The sequence below is a fragment of the Macaca fascicularis genome, chromosome 6 (assembly GCF_037993035.2).
Source record: "Macaca fascicularis isolate 582-1 chromosome 6, T2T-MFA8v1.1".
Lineage (NCBI taxonomy): Eukaryota > Metazoa > Chordata > Mammalia > Primates > Cercopithecidae > Macaca > Macaca fascicularis.
Window position 1 is genome coordinate 70,259,610 of NC_088380.1, and position 27,029 is coordinate 70,286,638.

The 27,029-nt window shown below is 39.3% G+C and overlaps 1 protein-coding gene across 5 annotated transcripts in view; it reads left to right on the forward strand.

Moving 5' to 3' along the window:
- RGS7BP (regulator of G protein signaling 7 binding protein) overlaps window positions 1–17,777 on the forward strand; it is a 108,067-nt gene extending 90,290 nt beyond the window's left edge. For 2 of the 5 annotated variants that reach the window (XM_065546308.2, XM_005556997.5), the window contains exons 4-6: window positions 3,362–3,509; window positions 7,016–7,086; window positions 17,475–17,777. In XM_065546308.2, coding sequence (XP_065402380.1) covers window positions 3,362–3,509; window positions 7,016–7,086; window positions 17,475–17,566 — 311 coding nt within the window. In that variant the 3' untranslated portion in view covers window positions 17,567–17,777. Of the gene's footprint in view, window positions 1–3,361; window positions 3,510–7,015; window positions 7,091–10,076; window positions 10,163–17,474 lie in introns of those variants that run through there. The other 3 variants (XM_065546309.1, XM_073993512.1, XM_065546310.1) reach the window with 2 other exon arrangements.
- Window positions 17,778–27,029: the final 9,252 nt, after the last annotated feature.

Here is a 27,029-nt window from a genome sequence, read left to right on the forward strand (position 1 = left end):
ACCTATACCCCTGAAGTTAAAAGTTTTTTTTAAAAGAAAGGAGAAAACAAAAAAAAGAAGAAGTTTAACCTCAGTAGTAATAAAGGAAATGAAAAATAAAAACAAAAGGGCAATGAGATTAGCAAAAATTAAATGTTGATAATATGAAGTGCTAGGAAAGGAGTGGCGAAATGGGCCCCCTGGTTTACCACTGGTGGACGTAAAAAGTATAAATTAGCATAGCCTTTTCAGAGGCCAATTTGGCAATATATATTAAATTTTAAAATGTGCATACATATACTTTGTCTCAATATTCTGCCTCAAAGGATCTGTTTTACATAAATATTGACATATTGTGGAAAAAGAGAACAATTACAACCTAGATTCCTTATTATGGAATACTGCCCATCCATTAGAAAGCATTCCATGAATTAAAATGGACTAACAGGAAAATATCTCTAAGCCTGACTACAGTAGCAAAGTAAGTTGTATAACAACATATATAGTATAATTACATTTTTTAATGCTGTATATCTATTGAGATACTACTATGCGTAAGCCTTGGTCTTCGGTAGTAGGCTTATAGAATTGAAGAAAACAGATAAAATTATTGGCCTTACGGAGTTTACCTATGAAGTTTGGAGATGAGAGATGAGTGTGGGACTGGGGATGGCAAACAAACTAGTAAGCAAACACATAAGCAAGATCATTTCTGATAGTGGACTTTTCTAAGAAGGCAACATGTCATGTCATGGAGAAGAATCCTAGTATAAAGTCGGTACTATAGGTAAATGAGAGCAATTATAATTCACTTGCAGAGTAAACTTGACACCACATACATTCTGGAATTGAAAACCCCTTAAATTCATATTGATCTTTTCTGTCTTTTAAGACATGTTAGCTAAAGAAGATACTATATCAAACTTCTGCAGGGATTTTGTAAGCTGACAGAAAGCCCTAAAGTGAGGGCCAACATTCGTGGTTTCCATTCTGGTTCAGCTACATTAGCAGAGTTAGACCTAAACGTCACCAAAAATAGGAAAAGAAGGTTATTACCTGCCTTTACAAGCCCATAGGGCTGTTTCAGGATCTTTGAAATCTTTAAAATGATGTTTTACTTTGAAAAAGTTATGGAAGGGCATTTGTCTTGTAAGTAGCAGAATAATCACAGGTATTAAGTATAATCAAAGGTGTTGTCAACTAGATTCCATTTACGGCTTTGCATGTAAAAAGTGTAATATGAGGGAAGTGGAGAGAGGACTCCAACAAGGAACATCACATTTCCTGGTGTCCTCCCTTTTCCTCATTGGAATAAAAGCTTCAGGCTCTATAGTCTGGACCTCAGGACAGGGAATAATATGGCCCCAAAGCTAGACAAAGCCCATAAACCAGAGAATTCTGGTGAATCTTCTTCCCCTCCTCCTCTTTGATGCCCAAACCATACTCCATTCACCAAGGCATTTCCAATACACAGGAGTGTAACAGAAGCCTTCAGGTTTTGAAAAGCAGAAGACTGTTTTGGAGGAGCCCTCATTTTGCCGCTTCCCCTCATCTCAGCTACCCCTGCTCAGACTCACATCCTAAGGCTGACCCTGCCTAGAGATACATGGCTGGTAGACTGACTGCACTTGCCGCACTCTGCCAAGAGGCAAAATGCAAATGCTTTTAAGAGGTCAATGCCCTTCAACTGTGAAATGGTAATGTGCTAAATTATGTGCTTAATTAATTTCCCCCCAAGAGCATACCATAAAATTGGAAAAACAATTCCTCAGGCAAGTCCCATCACCCAGGATCAATGTGCATAAAGTACACAGGAAAGGATCAAAGTTTCTCATCAGTAAATGTGTGCATGTGCTCTGGCTGAATGTTCAGAGGTCGATTTCTACTGTAGGTTGGTGAAAGGCATACAACCAATTAAATTGCTTCGCTCTTTCTCCTTGTGTTGTTACCACATGGGTTAGAAACTTCAGGGATGAGATTTTTGCTACTTCCCTCCAGCAGGAATCCAAGGAAAAAAACTTCCTGTTAGATTTTACCATGAGCAGGCATCCTCTTCACAAGTTTGTAGGTTTTGTTTTTTATTAGTTTTCTTGTTAATGCGAAGCAATCACAGCAGGATTAGGGAAACTGAGCTAAAAGGTAAGGTGATATAGCCACTACCTTATGAATATTCAATGATATGGGCTGTAACAATCACTTAACTAGTCTGGAGTTATATCTAAGTGATAAAAATAAAACTGGATAAAGGAGGCAAAAACACTATATATAATAGCTACCCTTTTTTCCAGACTACATAATGTTATACAACAGCTTTGTAATTATTTGTATAATGTTTTTATTGTTTAACTCCAGCACTGTAAGCTCCGTGAGACTTACAGTGCTAGAGCTTTCTTTCACCTCCATATCTCTAGCAGCAATCCCTTTGCTGGTAGCTGACACTCAAGATATATTTGTAAATAAATGAATGAATGAGTGAGTGAATGAATGAACAAATGACTAAGCCAGGTTTAAAACCCAGTTCTCAGGCCTCATTGATCATTTCCATGGTACCAGGATACCCCCCTGTGGAGGCACAAATTTTCAAGAAAGAATAAAAGACATTAAGAGATTATGCCTAGGCCGTACAACATAACCTCCCATTTAATTTCATATAAATTTATGACTGAACCAGTTTGGAGATTTGTTTCCAGAAAGTACTGATTTATTCACTTGAGATCAATCATGGTAAAGACAAGTCTCAGTGGGTAGGCAGTGCATTGCTGTGGACGGCTACCTAGTACATGGTGTTCACATTTGAGTTGATGGCGCTTTATGGTCTTAGTGGTGTAAGTCTGGATCAAGGTCAGGCTCTCTCCTCATAGAAGGATGTGTTGGAGGAGGCTGGAGAGCCAAGGAATTGGAAGGCAGCTGCATGATCCCTGCTGCATGCTGAGAGGGCCAGTGTCTAGAATCAGAGAAAACAGCAGGAGCTCTCATTCTTTCTGCTGGGTGTCACCTGCTCCCAGCCCTTTTACCTGCACCAAAAGCCAGTAGGTTTCACAAGCTAAATCCCTCCTCCTGAGCTAACTTAATCTAATTCACTAAGAATGCGTTATAAAACACCAATACTCTATCAAAGACAGGGGCTTTAATTTTACTTGATCTTTAGGTTCCATTGACCTCAAGTTGTCTTTCCCAGAATGTTGTGAAAACATGCTATACACACAAACACACACACTCATACATGTATATATCTAATTATTTTATTACTCAGAAAGCTATTAGGGTTAATGGAACATTTGACTCAAAGCATAGCCAACCTTTGCACTGACATCCTGCATATAGAGCCTGCATTTATGATTTCTTATTTCTCTTATCTTTACCAACACCTTCCCTCCCTTAGGAAAGGAACCTGGCGGGGGAACCAAGAGTTTGGATTGCAAAATTGAGGAGAGTGCTGAAACACCTGCCCTAGAAGACTCCTCATCATCCCCCGTAGATAGTCAGCAACATTCCTGGCAGGTTTCCACAGACATTGAGAACACTGAAAGGTAAGTGGGAAGTTACCCTGAATAGACTGCCAATCCTCCTCCCGTTAATGTTCTTAGGGGCCACAGAGAGATGAGGTTTTCTAGTTCAGATTCAGAAACAGAGCTTTCTTTGGTCTGCCAGAGGAGCATAGTGCTGGCAGGGACCCTGGAGACTGCCTAATCTGCTGACAAAAAAACTAAGACAAGAGAGGGTAAGCAGTCCAAATGCTGCAGAGGAACACTAGCAGCACCCACAGTAGGCATAGGCTCCCAGGCCTCTGCTTCTCCCACTCCAACACATTGCATCTCCGTGGAAAATGAGAACAGTGTGCTGCCTTGGAGGGGAGAAAGTCTACATGCTGTCACAGTTCACCTACTGGGCTGGTGCCCAAAATTCTCACTTGTTTAAGGGAGAAAATCCAAAATTACACAAAGATGCCTCCAGTAAAGTCTCGGGTTTCAGGTATATGGAACAGCCTGCTTAGCTGCCATTTGGGGGCTGAGCATTCTGTCCAGTTCACAAAGGGCTTCTCCCAGGACCCCCTTCTCTTTCTCTCCATAAGGTAGCTGATAGCCCCTCAGTGGTCAAAGCAAGTCAATGCATTTTCTTAACTTCAGTAGCTCACTTCTAGAGAGGCAGTTTCTTTCTTGAAAAGAAGAGACTCTACAGTGATCTTATTTTATTTAGGAAAAAGGAGTAATAATAATATTATTATAATAAATACCATGTCCCATCTAGATGCTAAAAGTGACATTCTGTGAGGCAGAAAGATAAGCCTCTTGTTTATTTGCCTTTACACTGATATCTGTGCCCTTTGCTACTAATGTCCCCAGAGCTGGCACTAAGCAGCTGAATGAATACTGGGCAATTCCACTGAGTGTTCTGTGTGTATGAGGTTGAGTCACTGACAACATAATGAACATTTTATTTTTTTTTTATTTTTAGAAATGTAACACACAATGGCATTTATAGCTATTGTGGTTCTACTTTCAGATTGTAACATAATTCTAAAGCTAATTACCGAATTTCTGTGTTTATAGAAAATTGGAGCATGTGGTAATTATGTGCTATTAATAAAACTTGGATTTTGTATAAGCTTGGAAATGCAACAATTCAAACAATAAAGCTGTTTGGCACAGTTTGATAGCACTATAGACAAATGATGAGGGAGTGATTTATCTTAATTTATAAAATAGAAAATTCTTAGCTCTGTTCCCAGGGAAAAAAATATCTGCTGAAATGCCATATCAGGGCATAAACCATCAGTGAAGCCATTTCCTTTGCAAACCTTAGACAGCAGCTATATTCAAGCCTTATAAGCTTATAAGAAGGGATGGCAGTAACAGTAGGATAGTTATGGCCCACAACGTTGGCAATGTTTCCGTTCAGCCTGAAAGCCCAGATTCTGGTCAAAGGAGATGGAGGTAGCCACAGTGGACCTGGTCCAGGATGTGGCTAACTCCGTTCTCTCTGGCTGTCTGCGTTGAGAGATCATGGGTCTCAAACTAGGTTGCACAGTTAAGTCATCAGGAGGGAATTTTTTAAATACTGACGGCTGGGCCCCACTATAAGCCAGCTGAATCAGGCTCTCTTGGGGTGAGACCTGGGCTTAAGGTCATTCTCCTCTGCAACCACCAAGGTTGAGAACTGGTGCTTTATTAGAGGAGACCTTGCCTCAATCCCCATGTTGCATTCCTAGCCCTTTCTCACCCGTTCCATCTGTCCTTGAGATCTTACATAAAAACAGACTGTGCCTTGCACTTGTGGAGATGGGGCCCCGCTTCCTTTCTCCTGCCCTCCTCTCTCACTTGATCAGCATGCAGACCACAGACACTTCCTCACACCTCACACCCATGGGAGTGGATTTGGAATGTTTTTACAGGCATATTTCTGCAGATTCTCAAGGCTGCTTTCCTTTCCTTTTCCAATCAATTATTACTGAGACTTGAGTTCCTCTTCACATATCAGTCAATACTTGAAAAGGAGCTCCCATGAGGTCTTCAGAATTACCCTAAGAAAATGGTCCTCAAACCATGCTCAACAGAACAGGGGTGTTTTGTGAAGTGGACTGAGTGGTTTCATACCTAAAATTAAACGGTGACTGTCTTTCCTCAGATAACAGAAGAAAAATAAGTGGATAGAATTTCTTCAACTTTAGGATGATCTTCCCCCACAAAACTTTCCTAAACCCATGGTGCCTACCAGTGCTTGCCTATCCTCAGTTCATTAAAAGATACATCTGCTTTTTGTACCAAATTATGTTCCTGGCTATTTTAAATGAAAGCTGCCACTATGTCCTGGGGTTTCAAGAGCACTTTCTCCAATGCACAACCACCTAGAAGTGTATAGGGACCATTGTCCCAAGGGTTTCAAAAGATCAGTTTTCCCCTACCTTAGACTAGAAGCCTCCTAAGATGGCTTCCTGCTTTACAGTTCTGGGGTTTTATGACCATGTATGCTCTGAGATGAGGGAAGATATTTGATGCGTGCAGTGGCATTGCATGCTGTGCGCTGAAGTCAGGAAGTGTGGAAGGATGGTCCGTGCTAGAGGAAGGCCCAGCTGTCCCCAGGTGGGGCTGTTTTCCCTCTTGTTCCTATACTGCGCCCCTTTCTGTTTCATCCATTGTAAGGAGCTCTTCTCTGGAAGTTTTAGAATTTGTTACTCTCTCATTATTCCAAGTCAATATAATAAGTGTTAGCCCTGGTGAATGCTTAATACCTGAGTTATACTGAATTCCAATCATGGTAACAGGGGACTATTAAAACCAAGCAGAAGATGGAATTGGAGGCCATTGTCTTCAGTGAAACAACTTAGAAAACCAAATAGCGCATGTTCTCACTTATAAGTGGGAGCTAAATGGTGGGTACACATGGACATGGGGTGTGGAATGATAGACCTCAGAGACTCAGAAGGGTGGGGAGGTGTGGGGGATGAGAAAATACTCAGTGGGTAAAATGTACATTATTGGGGTGATGGATGCCCTGAAAGCATAGACTTCACCACTGTGCAATATGCCAAAGTAACAAAACTACACCTGTACTCCTTAAATGTATACAAATTTTAACAAACGAGCAAATAACAGCAAGTGAACGTACGCAGCCACTATAGTCCTCTGACCATAAAGTCTTGATAGCACCATCACCCAGCCTCAAGTTTGCTCTGGGTAACCCTGTTGCTCCAGTTGTACATCCTTGGCCTCTCTGTAAATCTAAAGCGCTGTTCTCGTGACCAATGGCTCTTCTCTGATCTTAGCCAGGTTCGACTGGAGGCAGAGATGAGGGCTTCTGCAGGAGAATGCCCTGTAGAAATGTTTGGCAGAGGAGCTCTCATTTTTTCCTGAGCCAACCTATCTCAGATTTTTTTTCTTGTAAAAGCAAAATAAATTCAATATTTGCCTACTGGAAACTAGAGCTAGTGCAATTAGACACAGACTCTCATCCTTCAGTTGTCTCATAGAACAGATTGTTTGAGATTTCGTTTTGAAAATTTACAGCTGATTCTTCTGTCTTTTTATCAATTTTACAGAGACATGCGAGAAATGAAAAACCTTTTAAGCAAACTCAGGGAAACTATGCCTTTACCATTGAAAAATCAAGGTGAGTCTTGTCAGTTCTCTTTGAGGCAGATGTTTTTAATGGGATAACCTTGGGAATTGTTTTCTTGGAAATTAAAGCATATGTCTCACACAAACAGTAGAAGGCATTGAGCGTTCATTTGTCTTTCCTCAAGAAGATACCAAAATGAGACTAGAGACTCTCTGGTGAACAAAGCATGCTTTGAGGGGGCCCGAGATACGTTCTGACCTTAAAACAAACTCCTCCTCCACTGGCCCTGTTACTCACTGTGGAAAGCACCATGCCAGGCACAGCAGGAGACTTCAGAACACCTTCAAAGGAAGATCTCTGCCATCCACTTGCGTAATTATCTTTAAAAAGCAATCCAAAAAATTAACATATATTGAGAACTTACAGCATGCCACTATTCAAAATACTTTGCATGTATTAACCATATTCACTTATTTAATTCTAAACAACTTTGAGGGAAATGCTATTAGTGTTTCCCAATTTAGTAGAAACTGGCACACAGAGACGTTAGCTAACTTGGCCAAGGTCACACAGACTGGAAATAGGAAAACTGGGATGTGAATTCAGGCAATCTGTCTCCAGGTCTATCCTATGGGAGTATATGCCCTAACGCAGAAATGAGAGGGAGATGTTCACTAGAATGCGGGAAAGTCCTCTGCATGCCTTTTAAACTATTGTATCCTCAGTATCTGGAGCCTGGGACATAGCAGAATAATACCTGTCACAATCGATGTTGGTTAAATCTGCACCTACCTTTGCAGCCCCAGAGACTGACAGTGTGTACAAAGGACCAATAATAAGGGCTTACATTAAGTATACATGGCCGGAGCAGCCATAGTTAAAGTATCACCTTCAGAGGGTTGTACATAGAGGTGGAGAAAGGCTTCTAGGAGGCAAGAAAGAAACTCCTCTTGTTTTCACTGAGCAAAGCCTGATGGGAGGGAAGACAGGGTGCCGCTTGCTTTGAAGCGAGGAGGAGGAGGAGGAGGAGGAGGATTTGGCAGTGGAGCTGGAGGCTCCTCTTGGCTCCAGGAGCAGCTCAGCAGAAGGTGGAGGGGTGGAAGTGAGAACACCAGACGAAGAGGCTGAAGAGTAGCGTGGCCTGAGCTGCACAGGGGCGGAGGTCAGAAAATAAGAAGCAGGGGCTCCAGCACATCAGATAACTCGGAACAGCCCCTGAAGGGCCTGCTCGCCAAGGCCAACTGGCTTGAGCCACAGGTGTAGTGTTTTGAGAAAGTAGAAAACATGCTGTAGTGATGAGAGACTGCTCTGACCACTACATGGAAGATTGTTGCCAGAAATAAGCACAGTGTTTAGAACAAGGGCTTTGAATTAAGAACAGCCTTGGGTTCAAATGCTGGCTCTGCCACCTACCAGCTTTGCACCCTGGGAACAAATTGTTTAACTTCTGCAAATGTATTTCCTTAGCCCTGCAAAGGGGATAATAGTATCACCTACTTTAGAAGTCTGTTGTGGGGATTAATTGAAGCAATGTGTCATATGCCTACTACCAAACTTAGCAAACACTTGACAAACGCTTTGTTATTATTATTATTGTTGTCACTGTTAATATTATTTACAAGCTGGTCAACCCAGCTTTGCTCAAGAGAACCCCAAATCACCATCAAATAGAGGAATCCCTGCTACCACTCACTCTGCAACAGACCATGTGTAGTGTACATGTGAGGCTGGTCTTGAGCCTGCAATTCAAAACACTGGCCCCAGGACTTTAGATCCGCAGCTCATGTCTGAAGCTGTCCTCAGTGTCTTAATAGGTTTGGCAAGCCTCCTTCATCAGTAGCACCCTGACGTCTCGCCCTCCCTCACATTCAGCTTTCCAAGAGGATGGCTGCCCAGGGTCCCCCAGTCTGAATTTCATGGGTGCCATGTACCCTATATTTTAAATCACATCATCCTAAACATTCCCTCCCCATTTAGTGATCATTCATCCAGCAGTTTTTGACTGCGTGTTAATAGAAAGACAGAAATTTTGTTTTATTTAGTCATTTATAATCATAAAGAATATCATATAAATATTTTATGTGACTTTGTATCATCTTTATACACGAAAAAATAATTAATTTTAATTACATTTTTAAATGTAATAATAATAATCAAAGGTTGATACTGTGAGTGAAAACATGAGTGAAAAGGGAATAGTCATCAAAATAAATTATACTCAGGACTTGAACCTTGGATCTATCTGGGGAACAGAAAGGAAAAAGCTAGAAAGGAGATACAAGGACTTATTCAGAAGGAGGTGGTGCAGTAGGATTTTAATAATCAAAAATAACTAATGTAAAGGATTGTGAGAAATTTGAGTTTCTTCACTGAGGGAAGAAATGGGAATCCTTAGCATGAAACAATACATCTCTGTTCCCTATGTGTTTAACATGACCTCACAGCCTACTGAGCTGACCAGTGGGGAAGGGGACTGTGTCTGAACTGGAGGATCCAGAGGGGACCTGAAGAGTCTCTCTGGGAACATTTTGACAGATGCATGTGGCACCATTTTAATGAACAAATCATATAGATTCTTCTTGCTACATAGACTGAGATAGACCATAGAGGCTTCCCCAATTCCTTTCTGGAATTCTTTTCAGGTGGTTTATTTATTATACAGGTCTAATACGTACCGGAAATGGTGCAGGGTAAAATGTGGAAAAAAGTATTCCAGTTTTTTTCTGTAGGACCTTATTGTCAAAACATGATTCTAACGGGATGAAAACCATTATAGAAAGCCATCTGTTTTCTTTCTGCCTTCTTATTTCCTTTCTCTTTTCTTTCCGTTTACATGGGTCTTTAAATCAGAAAAAAAAAAAAAGGGAAAAGATACCACTCCTGGTCCCCATCTTTCCTATCTCAACCCCTGACCACATGAAAATGCTGCTGACTGAGTCCACTATTCTCTAGGCTCTAACTCGGCCCTCAACTCCAAAACTGTTCCATGTTTATTTCAGCATTTAAAGATTTAATCATATCTTCTCTCCTTTCTACTACAGTCAAAACTCGGCTCCACAACAGTTTACTTTAAATCAACTTTCAGTGGAGAAGAAAGGAAGGTGGCCAAGGGCAGGAATTTTAATGGTTAGTGATTATGCCTTCATTTTTAGACAGCCTTTTCTTTCCCATCCATCCAGTTTCAGACTGGAGGCAAAGAGATGCACAAAAGAAGAGCAAGCCACCCTTGCACTGCTGAGTTCCACCGTGGGCTGCAGACAAGGGCCAGGTCTCCTGGCTCTCAGCCCGCTGTTCTTCCCACTGCTTCAGCGCCCCTCCTGTCCTACATTCCAGGTCACTGGCAGTGCTGTAGGGAGCTTCATTAATTATGATAGTCTCGCTGTGTCAAATGGATTACAAATGGAACCACCTGTGGGGAGCCTGCAAGGTTACTGACAGAGGCTAAAAGGAGATTGGAAAGTGAAGGACAAGCATCTTCTAAATGCATGCTGTTATCAAACAAAACAAATCAGCAGAAATAAATTAAGCCTGAAAGACAGTTTCACCTTTTCCAAAATTCTGATTTAGTGAATGCTGTGGGAGGTGTCGGTATGTTCATTCTTGCATAGAATTCGGTCGTTGATGCCATGCACGAGAATCAGTCTGGAATTAGGTAAGTCAGGAATTGACCTGGGCTAGAATGAGTCCCCTCCTGTGAACAAGACTACTCCAGACTAACGTGGGCCTAGAGATAGTTCTCCCAAACTCATGGCATCCTCCTCCAATCAGGACCCCCACATCCAGAACTGAACCTGGCTGTGTGAGGCAGAAGAGTCCTCAGATATCTGGCTGAAGAACACTGGGCAGTTATGCCACCATCTAGCACAGAGACGACCTTTTAGGTCTTTCCCCCAAGGGCCTTATAAAGACTTTCTATGTTTCTAGCTGCTGTCTGAAAGTTATTCTGGGCAGTTTTACCAGTAGCCCCATATCCTTTGCAATTTCTGCAATCTCTTGTCCAAGATTCAGTGTGACATAAGCAAACCAATCTGATTTCTTAATGCATTACTCTATTATGTTGAGCTATGTCTACTCACTATCTACTGAAGGAAGAACAGACCTCTCACCCCAGCAGCCTTTGTCCCCATCGTCATCCAACATATAATGGTCACCAATGATGTGTCGAATTCTGTGCTAGATGCTGAGGATGTCTCTCCTCCACTAAAACCTGTCCCTTTCAACAGGGAAAAATTGGATGGGAATCACCTAGGAAACTTTTCGAAACGCCATATGCCTCCTCTCGCACAGATTCTGGTAGAGCCTTCAGGGTTGGGCTGAAAACAACTATTACATATGCAGACAGATACACACACACACACACACACACACACAATTGGAAAGAAACAGAAATTAGTGCTCACAATATAATAATGCCGTAACAATTAGACATGGGTTGTTACAAGGTATATTAGATTCTCACCTGGCCCAGGCTTGAATTCAAAACAGGGGGTTATTAGGGATTGCTTTTTAGAAGGTGTCTGTGCTGAGAATTTTTAGGATGAGTAGCACTTAGCCAAAGGAATAGAAAAAATATAGTCTAGGCTGAAGATTCTGGATGTGTGAAGGCATACGGGGAGATGAAAGAGGAGGGGATTTTGATAACTACAAGGACTTAAGTAGTTGGGAAAGTGTCTAGACAAGAGGCTTAAGAGAGAGACAAGAGAGAGACAAGAGCTGTATCATTAAGGCCCCTTAGGCCATGTTAAGAGGTTTGGGAGCCACTGGAAGGATTCCATGAGGAGGCAGGTGCGGTCATCCAGGTGAAAAATGCTTAAGATCTCACCTAAAGTCAGGAGGTTGGAAAGGAGGACAGGGACAATTGGATGTGGTGCATAAGGATAAGCAGAATCAAGGAAGAAACCCAAATTCAGACTTGGAAAATGAAGTAAATGACGATGTTGGTCACCAAGTTAGAGAGAGCAGAGGAGCAGTAGTAAAGGCAGAGAACAACAACTTTTGGACATGGGGGGAACCTTCTGGAGCAGTGCTCAGTGAGACATGTGATCTGAGAGGACTGAAACACAGATTTGAGCATCATCAGCATAGTGGGAATTGAAGCCCTACCAATAGTGTGCACAGACAAGAGTCCTGGAATACCAAAAGGGAAGGTGAGAGGAAACAAGATCAGTCTACAAAGGGGACGAAGATGAAAATTACAAGAGCATGATTAAATAAATCAAAGAAGTTTGCAAAGAAGGAATGGCCAGTGGTGAAGCTAAATATGAATTGGAAGTGTCCACAGGATTTAATGACAAGGTGGTCACTTGTGGTGTTGGCACAAGCAGCTTTCTTGGAATTTTGGGCATGGAAGCCTGGCTAAGGAGGAGGGGAAGTGAATGGCAGATGATGAACTGGGGCAGCCAGGGTAAATTCATTAAGACTTTATTACAGAGCGGTGGGAAGATGGGATTGGATGCAGATGATGTGCCAAGAGCTGCAGCAATCGTTTATAGAAGCAATGGGAATGTGAAGGAATGCAGAAGCATGGAGCAGTCAGAAAAGACTGCAGGAAAAAAAAAATGTTTAAGCTAATCTTTGAAGGAGGGCTTGCCAATTGTCTAAGGAGTGAGGACTTTTCTGAAACGAGAGGTGGCAAGTGCAAAGGCAGCAGGCAAAAGAAAGTACAAGCATCGCTAGGGAATTCTAAGTAGCTCTGTTTTGGACTGTCTCCTCCTTTATAAGCCCTTCATTCCAGCCAGACTGGACTGTCCGCTCTCTTTTATGGCATTTTTCACAAAGCCTCATTGTTACTCAAGGAAAGGTTCTTGAGGCCAGGGACTATCTTTCTATTAAGACCCATCTTGGTATTATCCTCAGTACCCAATGTAGAGCCTTGCACTTAGCAGGCTTTCTGTTAATCCAGTGGTTCTCAAAGTGTGCTCTTACGAACAGCAGCGATATCTGGGAACTTGTAAGAAATGCTGATTCTCTGGCCCCACCCCAGAGCTACTGACTGAGAAACTCTGGAGTTGGGGTCAGCAATGTGTGCTTTAACAAGCCCTAAGATGATGCTGATGCAGCTAATGTTTGAGAACCACTGGCTTAGCTGAGGGTCTCTCTCTTTTTTCCCCTGGAATAGAAATTTGTAACTGCAATGTAGTAGAAGCATTTCTCATCACCTATATAAGAAATCTTTTATTAGCAAAATAAATTTAAGCAATAGAGAAGTGGTTTGGGGGAATTGCAGTGTCCCTGGCTTCAGCAGCATTCAAGAACTAAACATTGAGGCTGGGCATGGTGGCTCATTCCTATAATCCCAGCACTTTGGGAGGCTGAGGTGAGAGTATTGCTTGAGGCCAAGAGTTTGAGACCAGTCTGGGCAACATAATGAAACCCTGTCTCCTTATAAATAAAAATTTTTAATAAATCTAAAATAATTAAACACTGAATGACTGAGGTTTGAACTTAATGGTGGCCAAATTTCCTACTCTCCCTCTATTTTTTTTTCACTTTCTCCTATGCTTTACTTACTCTGCTTCCCTTTCCACCTTTCATTTTCACATTTAAAACTGTCTTAGGTTATAGTTTTCTGAGAGTGAGTACTTTGGAGAAAAAATGCTATAAAACTCTTAATGATAAGCCACATCTAAATAAAAATTTGCAATAAAAATCAAAGATTTTCCAACAAGTTCAAGTGCATTATTCCAGAAAATTTAGAACGACCGGGGAAACATTCCCTTTTGCTTACATTCTTGCAGCCCTTCTGTTTATTCAGTGATTCTCAAAGGGTGGTTTTAGGACTAGCAGCAATGTCTGGGAACTTGTAAGAAATGCTGATTCTCTGGCCCCACCCCAGAGCTACTGAGAGAGGCCTTCAGAGACAGGATTTCAATCAATGTGGAGAGACACATTTCCTTGGAGCTGAATTCACTTCAAACCATCCCAGGAATACTTACTGCTTCGTAAATTTCAGCATTTACTGCAGGTGTCAGCTCCCCATGGTGTAGAAAGCTGCTCTGAATTTCTGCCAATAATTTTTTAGCTTTTCTGTTACCTCAGCCTTAGGTGATGGTCAGACAAGCGCTAAGCAAGGCAAAGGTCTCACAAATGTGCAGCAAAGATGACCCAAATCAGCAGTTGTCCTTAATAGGCAGCCTCCCCTTTGCTTAATGTCTGAGCACTTTCTCATCAATCCTAACAATTTATTCCCTTGTGAGAGATATATAGTACACATACATATATATGTATATGTGTGTATGTATGTGTACATAATATGTGTGTATATGCCATATATATGTATATCTGGAGATAGATAGATAGATAGATAGATAGATAGATAGATAGATAGATAGAAGGCTGAGTGAGAAGAATTTCAATAGCACAAAAGGCTGTGCTATTGAAAGGTTTTTGGGTTTTTTTAATCCACTGTAGTGAATGCATCACAGGTATAAGTATCAATCTTGATACAAATTTCATAATATCTGTGTATAATACCTACTTGCTTTTAATATATACAAAAACAAGACAGTAGAACGAAGTATATGACCACAACATACACGTACACATTTTCCTTTGTAAATACAACATTGTGGTAGACATTTCCTCATGTAAGAAGAGCAAAACACATCAGAGTTGCATACTATAACATATAAAGACCATTTCAGTCCCTCCCCAAATTAGGTAAGTATTTGGGGAAAGGGAAGGAGATACCAGAATTTAGAAAACAGATCTTCCAACTCTTAAATAAACAGCACTATGAAGATCTTTCTTTCCCATAAATATCTTCATACTTTTGGTGACTCTGTTTTAGGGAAGCATTGAATTCCAGGTGAATTTGAGTTTCAGAAAGTGTAGTCAGAGTCCAAAGAGATATTGAAAGGTAAAATTCTTTACCCTTCAGAATTTGCCATATCTTTGCCATATCCAACTAGGTTAAGTACCTTGATCAATTCATGGTTAAAGAAGTAAGAGTCCTAAAAATGACGAGAAAATTAGTTATTTCTTTCTGCTCCAAATATTTCATGGTTTATCTCTGAGATGTTCTCCTGAAAACTGAGGCTAATGTTTAGTATCTAACATTGTTTTCAGTTTCTTAACTATTTGGGAGCAAGTTAACTTTAAAAGAAAGATATCCTCTTTTTAACTCTCATAATGTTGACATCCAGATTACAGTAAATTATTTTTCACTATGGAAAGGACAATTTAGTCCTGTTTTTCTCCATGTTAACAGAATATGAGCTTTAAGAGAGGATTTTAATCTCTGGAGACTGGGAGGGTGGACTGTGTTTGATTCATTTGATATGCCCAGCGGGGGCGCCTGTTTTCTTCTCTGGCTTGGACTTGCTACTCTAGCTCTATCTAAATATATAACATAGTGCAACATTCCAAGGAACACTGTCAACCTTTGTGGGTGATACTAATTTACAAATAAGTGTGACACATTAGAGCCTTTGGGAAGGGGAGGAGAAGCCCAGGCACTCAGATGACACTTTATGTAAGAGGACTGGAAAGCCAGGATCTATTTTTGCTCTCAACAGTTTCCTGAGCATTGTAAACCAAAAAGTATCTGAGACAAGTCTCAGTCAATTTAGAAATTTAATTTGCCAAGAAATAGTACATGCCTACGGCACAGCCTCAAGAGATCCTCAGAACATATGCCCAAGATGGTCAGCCTACAACTTGGTTTTATAGGTTTTGGAACACATAAGACATTAATCGATACACGTAAGATGGATCTCAGTTTGGTCTGGAAAAGCAGGACAACTGGAAGCAGGGCTTCTAAGTCATAGGCAGATTCAAAGATTTTCTGATTGGCAGTTGCTTGAGTTATTATCTGAAGACCTGGAATCAATAGAAAGAAATGTCTGGGTTATTATGATAGGGGGTTGTAGAGACCAAGGTTTTATCATGTAGATGAAGCCTCCAGGTAGCAGGTTTCAGTGAAAATAGATTATAAATGTTTCTTATCAGAATGAAAGAGTCTGTTCTATCAGTCTTAAGGTCTCTGTGTTGATGTTAACTCTAGTTAGCTTTGTCTGAATTCCAAACAGGAGGATGATATAATGAAGAATGTTCAACTGCCTCTTCCCAAAATGGCCTGAACTAGTTTTTCAAGTTAACTTTGGAATGCAGTTGGCTGAGAGGAGGGGTCCATTCAGGTGGTTGTGGGGCTTACAATTTTATTTTGGTTTACAGCATCTAGGCTCAGTAATCAAGAAAAACAAGCCCTCTTCTATGAATCAGTTCGGTTCAGGTGGGGCACATTTTTCACTTTAGCTATCTCTTCATCTAACTTCTGCTTCTGTGCCCTTTGCCAAGCTTCCATCCCCTTTAAGGTTAGGACGGGGAAAGGAGGGAACTCCTTAGCCCCACTCTGGAAGGAAAGTGCAACTAGTCTTGGCAGAGCTTAGGTACATATCAGTCACCAACGCCAATCAACCATTTTGTTGTTCTTAGCTCCAGTCTGACCATGTCCTAGCACTGCCCCAGTTGGAAAATTCTAGATTATCCCCTCGTAGTCCTTTGCCTGTGGGACCCACATTGGCCAGTTCTGCTTCAACAGGGTATTTCTACCCACCTTCTCTTTTGGTTTGCACTTTTTTAAAACACGCAACTCTTTAAACCAGATTAGGTTTACTGGTTTATTTCTTCCTCTACTTGTCATCATCCTAAAAATTTCAAACCAAAATTTATTAATTCAACAGCTGGCAGTCTTCTCTGAATGCCCTTGTATACAGAAATCTACAGAAAGTGCTGAGAAAAGACTCAATAGGAAATAGTTGAAACATGAAAAGGCATGAAGTTGATGAATGAAGGCGTGATAATGATCCAATGGAAAGGAAAATAGTTAATAATAGCTATTTTAACTAAATGCTTCCTCTACGCTAGACAGTAAGCTACTCATCATAGCTAAATCTTTTTCATAGATTATTTCATGTAATCCTCACCTGGGCTAAGTTTTATTAAACTCTATTTTACAGACAGCTTAGCAAGCTTCAGTTACATGTTCAAAGTCACAGAACTGGCAAATAGCCGAGGCAGGTTTAGAAAACAAGTCAATCTTACTCATAAGCATGGGTTCTTTCAAATAAGGTGTACACATTTCCCAACTGAAAGATTGCCTCTAAGTAGTTTCAATTCAATTTTAAGCAGTGGTTCTCAGCCTTGAATTATTTTGCCTCCTCCACACCAAGGAACATTTGGTCATAGCTAGGGATATTTTTGGTTGTCACAAATTGTCACACAGTGCTACTGGCATCTGATGAATTGAGGGATGCTGCTAACCACCCCACAGTGCTCAGGACAGTACCCCACAACCAAGAATTACCTGGTCCAAAATGCCAACAGTGCTGAAGTTGAGAAATCCTGATTAGGAGGATGATGGATTTTTAAAGCCACTTCCTAAAAAGCAGGTTGTTGTGTCTACACCTCATTCATGTGCACATTATGTCCCATCACAGATGACAGCAGCCTTCTGAATCTAACTCCCTACCCCCTGGTGAGAAGACGGAAGAGAAGGTTCTTTGGGCTGTGTTGTCTCGTCTCAAGCTAGGTGGCTCCTCCTGGAAACCCACTGAGAACATCTGAAAAAAATCACAAAACCTGAGGACCTCCAGACAGCGGAACCACACAGTTATTGGTTTTTGACTATGTTTTCTATGCTTCCTTATTACTTTTATCTGCCTCCCCTTGCCCTTTTAAATGATTTTACACTTGAAAGCAGCTGCCGTCGAGAAAAAAAAGAACAGATTCAAAAACAAAAAGAACAGATTCAAAAAGCAAGCTGTTTTTAAAAGGAAATTTTAAAGCTGACATTGTGCATGTCTGCTCCAAACCATGCCATGACAGATGCAAGAATTATGATTTTTAAATTATTTAAAGATTTTTTTAAATGTATTATACAGAGAAAAAATATTTCACATATAATAGTATATCTATAACTCTTGCTGATCTCATGTTAAAATTTATCGTATATGAAAGAAGTCTTTAAACTTAGAAATCTATTTAAAGCTGAAAAACTGTGTTCAAAAATCCAATCTATCAATATCATTAGAAATAATATTATAAGCAAACATATACCACCTCACCTATTGCTTTCTCGGCACTCATTTACATTTAGTCTTCCATTCTGTCGGCATTTAAGAGCTTCAACATAAAAGTATCTTAATTTATAATGCAACAAAAACCACATACGAAAAGTACTAAAATTTTGTAAATACACAATAATCCTAATACCTTCGTACAAATGCATATGGGCAACTAATTTCTTTTTGATCCAATGATGTCTTTTTTAGCTTCTTGGAGAATGAAGTAATTCAGTTAGGAAATGGTGTAGTAACATATACAATTACCCTCAAATGTAAAATCAAATATTATTACATTTTGTTCTAATTGAAATCTGAAGCATGGTGTCTGCACATCAGCATAGTGTTAAATCTTATAGGGCATGCTGGAATTAGCTCAGATCATAAAAATATTTAACATTTTACATTGTTAATAAAGTTTTTTAGTTAAGCTAAGCTTGTCTCATTTTAGATGACTATGCAGATAAGACTTTTCCAATGTGTAGTTGGTGTCTTGTCTTACGCTTAGACTCTTGAAAGCAGGACACATTAAGCAATACTATATTTTAGAAAGGAGGAAGCCACATGCTTTGTTTTTCTGCTCACAGCTTTGTTGTGATCTTCCTTCACTAAACTTGTAACATGGTACAAATTTTGTTATACCGTCCCCTGTTCTTCCTTTGGCCCATTTCCCAGACAGAATTTCCCATGGGCTGAGAGATCAAGTCTTTGCATTTCTTTTCTTGTTTTCCATAGTCTGAAAAACCTTCAAGTCAGACAGGAGGCACCAGTGTCTACTACAATAGAAGGATGAGCTAGATGCCGATAAGTGGTTTATTAAAGACACATCTTTAATCCCAACCCTGTTCTTTCCCAATACTTATGTGCACAGGCGTTTATATGTATACCAATATTTTTACCTAAAAACTAAATATATTAAGGCCTTTTGCTTTAGTGAAGGTGAAGAGAGGTACAGATGAACTACTGTAATAATTACTGTATTAGGTTGAATTATATGAAATTTCCTATATTTGACTGTTTTGACCTACAAAATGGCAATTTCATATAGTTCACCCTAATATCCAATGTGGAAATTATACTTGGAATTGTCTTCTAGCTCTTTTGATTGAAAAATGAAAGAATTAAAGGGTTGGAAGAGAACGTTATACAGGTCTCTATTTAGAATATACCAGCTGGTTTTTGGCCTTATTCTTTGAATCTAGAGTCATGTTCCAATGAACCAGTAATTAATGCATGGTTATAGGTATACCTGGCTTCAAAAAAGAAGTAGCCACGGAAAGCTATACGAGAAAATCACAATTTTCTGAATCAAATATTTGTAAAACAATTCGGCTATTTAAAGACTCTTAGGGTGAATACTCCCTGGGAAAACAAGCAACCCAGACTTACCTGGTCTGCAAACCTTGATTTAAGCTTAATATCCCTTCCTGAATGTAATTCATTTTCACCCCCTAAGGTCATTTCACTTAAGATCCACTGTTTTTGAAATGTTGAAGTAGCCCAGTTTGGCAGCTCTCAGCACCTGCCTATCCCCTCTCCTATACTTCAACTATATTGAACTCTAGCTTCAGTCTAGTTCCTAGTAATCCATGCAAAGTTATTAACTGATAAGCCCAATCTTGTTGTTCAGCACGTTCTTCTAAATGCCTGACCTGAATAACTTCTGCTTGGTTAACTTGTGTTCATTCTCGCCTTAGTCTCAGTGCGAAAGTAACACTTACCTTCTGTGCAATTGTCCTTTGTACAACTGAAGACTGTTAATAAATTCAGGTCTCACCTCCATGTCTAAAAAGACTGTAGTAGCTATTCATGGAGATGGGAATTTGTCTAATTACCTAGCCAGACTTTGCATATTTAAGGTAATATATTCAACTACCGTATATTTTATTCATAGTGCCTGTTTTCCAGCCTTTGATCAGTTTTGTAGTTCTCGCAGATAAACTCCAAGATCTAAAGACCCTCTTTCAGTAACATATCCTAAAATTAAGTTTAGTGCTCAAAATCCTGGTAACCTACACTGGCCCATGGTTACAGTAGTTAATTCACTGTCTCCCATTAGATAGGCCAATGCATCCCTTATGAGCTGCCCCGCTCTCCTCTCACCTACCAAAGGATTTTCTCAGGTGTGGTTCCAAGCGATAAAGTTCTACTGTCTTGGCTTCCTGCTGGTAATTTGCTTTCGGATTAGCAATAACACTGAGCCAATCTTTAGGGTTAAGAAGAGAACATTGAACGCATTTTGTCGCACATACTCACATGCTTGAAACAGAAAAGGATGTAAACTTTTGTGGCATACATTCACCCATTTTCCCACCATATCTTTAATATCCTGTGTTGATTTTTTTTTTTTTCAGATTACAAAGACAATACATGTTCTTTGTGGGAAATCTGAAAAATACTACCAAATAGAAAATAAAAATCACCTGAATTCCACCACGACCACATTGTTTAAAACCACATTTCTGGGTTTTAAATCAGTCAGTGGCTGGGCCCAAAGGCACTTTTGGGTAAGATAAGAAATGCCCACAAGACCAAGGTGTCACTTAAAGAAACAAAACAAAACAAAAACAACAACAACAACAAAAAATCTGTCCACTAATGTTTTGCACGCATCTAGGAGCAGATTCACTGCAAACCTCTGGTTATGCCATTATTCAGGGGTACAAAGAGTGTTTTAGAAGTAGCATAGTCCTGATGCCTCCTCTAATGAATTAAAGCTCTTGGGGGAAATTCTAAAATTGCCAGACCATTTTGTTTCTCTGCGCTTCTACGAAACCAGTTGGGATACTGAGTGTTTGGCAATACTGCCACCTACTGAAAGCTATGCTTCAGAGTGAGGGGAAATAAAGACACAGAGAATGTAAAAGCATCTGCTTTGTTTTAAACAGCAAACAAATGGACCAAATTAACAATGATCCCATCTGGAATTTAAAACTATGAAAGTGTCAACATTGAAAGGATTACGGATATCATCCAGCCAAACTTCCCACCTTACCCACACATACCCAAGAAATGTCTATCATTTCTTTGTCTTAGGAATGTCACCAAATACAAAATGCTCAACTTTCAGGTAACCATAGGTAGGATGAGAAAAAGCTGTGATACTACTGGCCTCAGGATAAATTATTAGAATTAAATATATAGACCATAATAGACCTAAGAATATAAAAGAATTGAGTATATGATAAAAATGACATTTCAGATCGATCAGAAAAGTTTACATTATTAATTTATATTGGGATAACTGGTTAGCCATTTCTTGAGAGAAATATTAGATCTATACCTCATAATTCTTATCAAAATAAATTCCAGATGAAATAAAGATTGACATATTCAAGCACATAAATAAACATACAGCAAGACTAGCAGGCAACATGAGTGGATATTTATATAATTTGAGTGTGAACGAAGCCTTTCTTTGAGTGACACCAAAGGAAAAAAACAGAAAGAAAGGATGAATGGAATTTGACTTATTAAAACTGCTAAAATCCTATATAGTGAAAAATAAACTAAATTGAGAAAACAATATATGCAACAAAAAGTATAGATCTCAAATACATATTAAGAGCTTAAACATCACTACTTTGGGGACATTTCCATGATCTACAACTCCCTTCTCAACCAAATGTTTCCATTTCATTCTTTCCTTATTGAATGTTTTCATTATTGCTTGTTTAATTGCCTGTTTACCCCTATTAAATTGGAAGTATAAGAAGGCAGCAACCATGTCTATTTTGCTTATTGTTGCATCCATAACACATAACACAGTGCCAGACACAAAGCAAATGCTGAAAACATACTTACTGAATGAGTGAATAATGAATGAATGAATGAATGTTATTTTCTCATTCAAGGAGAATCAAACTTTCCACCAGAAAATTAGACCAAGGACACAAACTGGCAATGCATAATAAACTAAAATAACCTACTAATAATAAATATGAAAGTGTTAAAGTGTTTTAATACACTAGTAATAAAAAAATGCAAGTTAATATTATATACTCCTTTTTATATGTCAGAAAGGCAAAGGGTATAAAGAATTAAAGTTCCCAGGGACAAAAAGGAAGTATAGAAATAAACATTATCTTATAGAGTCAACAGGAATGTAAATTGATTCCACCTTTCTGAAAAAATATTTTGGTAATGTATTTTTCCTGCATGCCTAGTAATTCCACTTTAGGGAAATTCTCCTTTAAATGGGTCAGAAAATAAAATGAGCTAAGATGCATTTATTCATTATTCAAAAAGTATATGCAAGAAAGGATGTTTATAGCAGCATTATTTGGATAAGTAGAAAAATGTAAATAAGCCTACTTTATAGGGTTGGTTAAATATGGTACATCCTTTCAATGGAATACTGCGTACCAATTAAGAATAAGCACCATATGTGTATTTATTGAAATGTACAAGATATATTGTTAGATGAAAAAGGAAGTTATAGAGGGATATTTATAGTACGATCCCTTTTTAAAAATATATGCATGCATGTGTGCATTAAAGAGTCTGAAAGGATACTTGCCAAAGTGTAACAGCATTTATCTCTGGGAGGTGAGATTTGGAGCAATTATATTTATTTTCTTCTTGCATATCTGTAACTTCTAATTTTTCCACAATGAGCATGTAGTATCTGTATAATTTTTCAGGGAATAAACAATGATGTTCACAATATATATTAAATGAAAAACACATGTTATAAAACAGTATGTATAGTATGACACAATATTTGTAAAAAAGAAAATTATATATAAATATATCTATGTATGTATATATATGCACAAGAAAGCTAGGAGGACATAAACTAAAATGTTAATAGTAGTTATGGGTAGTGGGATTATGGGTGATTATTTTTTCTTTTTGCTTTTCTGTGTTTTCTAATTTTTCTACAATGAACATGTATTACTTGTGTAATAAAAACTAATAATAAAAGTTTTAAAAAATGAATATGTGAAAGGGACATTTTTGACTCACTAATTGTCTTCATCCTCTTCCCCACCCTATTTCCATCCCCTCCTTGGCTTATTATTTGTCAAAATATGGGCAGTGGGGATATGGAGAGGAAACAACGGGGCACCAGAGCTTTTGAGAATGGAAGAGACAGAGAGGCACAAAGAGGGATGAGAAGGAAAGAGAGGAAGGGAGCAAGGGTCTGGAAAAGAAGGTAAGAGAGAAAGAAAGAAACTGCTAAGTGAAGTCAGTGGAGGAAGGAGTAAAACAGGTTTAGAAACTTTTTCACTAACAAGAGCAATGTCTTTAAATTTAGCTCAGGGTTTCTGATAGCTACAGCAAGAAAAAGAAATACACTAAGTTATTTTGTTTTCTAATAAAAGGAGACACACACACAAACACATGCACCCCTACATTCCTGGAGAGATATCTAGAAATGAAATTCTGACAGGAATGTACCCCAAGAAGGTTTTCAAGGGGGAAACTATTGTGGTCCAGCTGGGTGCCAAGGACTGTACAGTACAGCTTGGAGTTCATAGACTTTTGTTTGAATCTCAGACGTGCTGCAACCAAGTACATGCCTGTGGCTAGCAGTTCCAGCATCCATTCTCTCCTTTTTTTCTTTAGTAATAGAGAACCCAAAGACACCACTAGTCACCTAAAGTAAAGACTCCCATTTCCCAGGCTCCTCTGGATGTGAGTGTGGCTGTATAACTGATTTTGGCCAAAAGTATATGAGTGGAAGTGTGCAATTTCCAAGTAACATTCATTAAATAAAAGGTGTGCATTTTCTTGATCTTCTTTTCTTCCCTCTGCGATAAGAACATGAGCATGGGAACTGAAGCAACCATGCTGAATCCAGAAATGGACACCAACTGAGGATGGCAGAAGTTCCCTATGTCAACCTAAAATAATCAAGATCTAACGTAAAGAGAGTTTCTTCAAGCTCAGGTGGGAAGATGGACCACCCAGAAACACCATCTCCAAAGGAATAGAGTCGGTGTTCGAAAGTAAGGAAGTTAAGATTTCATTTCTATAGGCAGAGACAGAGGAGATTTTAGCAGAATTACATTATTCATACAAGGTTGGCACATATAGCAATTTGCTTATAGGCAGTGTTTCTTTCTGGGAAGGGTACACTTAACACATTCTTACAGATGGTGTAATAACCATGGGTTTTCTGTCGTCTGATCTAGGCAAACCAGGACAACAAAGGAAAAATTAATCTATTATAAGAGTCATGAATTAAGAAGGCAGAAGGTTTTGTTCCTGATGTTTAATTCTCTCTAGCCATTGAACTGAACTAGAAAAATAAGAAAGTGAGTTAATCTATAATCTAAGAACAGAGATTGTAATGACATTTGACTCAGATCACAGTCATGTCTCTCTCAAGGCTTAAAGTGTTTGGTGTTTAATTCTCTCTAGCCAATGAACTAAACAAGAAAAATAAGAAAGCTAGTTAATCTATAATCTAAGAGCAGAAATTGTAACCATATTTGACTCAGATCACAGTCATATCTCTCTCAAAGCTAAAAGTGTTTAGGGGATTCCAATAGCTCTTAAATTTTATTTATTTTCATATCTAGCAGCCCTGGGCCACCTACCTCCATCCTATTACCCGCTAAAATAAATAAATAAAATAATGTCTATCTTGTTTAAGGCATTACGAGGTGAATCTTTGTACAGAAGAGCCTGTTCACTAAATTAATTTCCATATGCCTCAGTTCCCTCATAGTAAAATGTGGATAATAATACCAACATCATAAGATGTTCAACCAAATAACTGTTTAATTACTTGCTTAGAACTAAAGCTCTTTTACAGAGAAAAATCAAACAAACAAAACATTGCATGATACCATATTGGAGAACGTTGGGGAAAGGAAAATCTTTTAAACAGTGTTTTAAATCAAATGTTAATTGATTTCCATATGGAAAAAAATGTAAACTTGACTGCTGCCTCATGACTTACACAAAAATTCATTCCAAATTGATTACTGATATAAAGTTAAAAGGTAAACAGTACAGAATATAATATAGGAGAATATCTTCACACCCGTAGAATTGTGAAATAGTTCCTAACGGGACACAAACCACTTTGGAAAACTGTTTAACATTATCTATTATCTAGAACATTTGTGTGCCCTCTGATCTAATAATTTCATTCCTAGATAGAAACCCAACAAAAATATATGTGTGTGTATTCAGACAGGTAAAAGAATATTCATAGCAACATTATTTGCAGCAGCCAAAAACTGTAACCAATTCAAAGATCCATCAGTAGAAGCATGGAATGAGCAAATTGTGGTATATTCATGCAATTGAATGCTATAGAGCAGTAAAAACAAATAAATGGACTACATTACAGCTACTTACAACCATATGCAAGAATATAACCATAACAGTGATGAGTGGACAAAAGCTAAGTGCGAAAGAATGCATATGCTACAGCAGCCAACATTTACAGCAGCTGAGAGATGATGTTATGGCCCCGTGACACAAATCTGGGCAAGCACCACAGCATTTATGACAGTTCGCCCCTTGCATTGCTCAGATTCACTTGTTCTCACATTAAATTTGCTCCATTCAGATACAGTTTCTTCTGAATTGTGTTGTCACAATTCCTGGAGCCATAAATAAAAAGAGGGATAGTGGGACAAACCACAGCCCCCACTTACGCATTTGGTCCCAAGACTGTATAGCTGATTCTCATCATCTCCCTACTCTACCAACCATTCCAGAACCCTTCATTCTAGGCTGACCCTCCTGGGTTGCCCAGTAGAATAGCTAGACCCTCATCAAGGGGTATGAGGTTCTGAGGGTTGCCATGCCCTTATTGGACTGCGTTTGCAGTTCTTTTCGACTTACAGTTAAACCTTGATATGAGAATACCAAGAGATGATCCATCAGATCACCTGAGTGCCAAATATTTACCTGCATCATGATTACTTTGCAGTAGCTCTCTCACGCCATGATGATCAGGGCCAGCTACCCCTGTCTGTATGATAACTCTTTTATTTGCCTTCAAGTTAACTGGCATAAGGAATCTAAAGTGACTTGGTAACAGCTGTAGCTTAAAGTTTAGTGGGACTCATTTTCTCCCCTCTAGGACCCAGTATCTCTAGACCCACAGACTCTAAAGTTGTAGAAATGGGAAGCATACAGGGGATTACTGAGGCCACTCCTACTTTCAGCCCTTGATTTTTGGGCCCATATATTCTATCTGTTGGAGACACAACCATATAGCGACCATTGGTTTAAGAAGAATAGTGCATCCTGGAGCATAACACCCAATGTTGCAAGGTATCCTCTCCTTTAAGAGCATGTCATCACTCCATCAGTGTGGAGTATGTCATAGGAACAGTGAATCCAGTAGTCATGTTTTCACCGATAACCTTTCCTCTAAAATGGGACCCTTGGTCTGAGGCAGTGCTATGCAGGATCTTATTTCAGTAGATCACACGTCAGTGAGTCCACAGAGAATGGTGCTGGATGAAACTCTGCAGACAGTAAAGGCAAACCTACATTCAGAAAACAGGATAATCCTAGTCAGGTAGATGCAGTCAATTTGCCATCAAGTGACAGGTAGTTCGTATCGAGAAATGACATTGTATCATGGACACAGTGTCAATCTCTGTTACCAACAGGTTGGACATTCAGCAGGCTGAATGTCTGCCAGCCTTGGTGAGAAAGGCTTGTATTCGTTTCCTGTTTTTGCTGTAACAAATTACCACACAATTTGTCGCTAAAAACAATGCAAATGTATCAACTGACCATTCCAGAGATCAGAAATCAGTTTCACTGGTCTAAAATCCAGGGACAGCCAACCTGTATTCCTTCCAGGGGCTCTAGAGAGTGATCTATTTCCTTGCTTTATAGCTTTTAGAGGACTCCTGCATTTCTTGGTTTATGGCCCCTTTCTCCATCTTTAGGCCAGCAGTGTAGCATCTTCAATTCTCCTCCCTCTCTGCTTATAACTCCTGCTTCCAT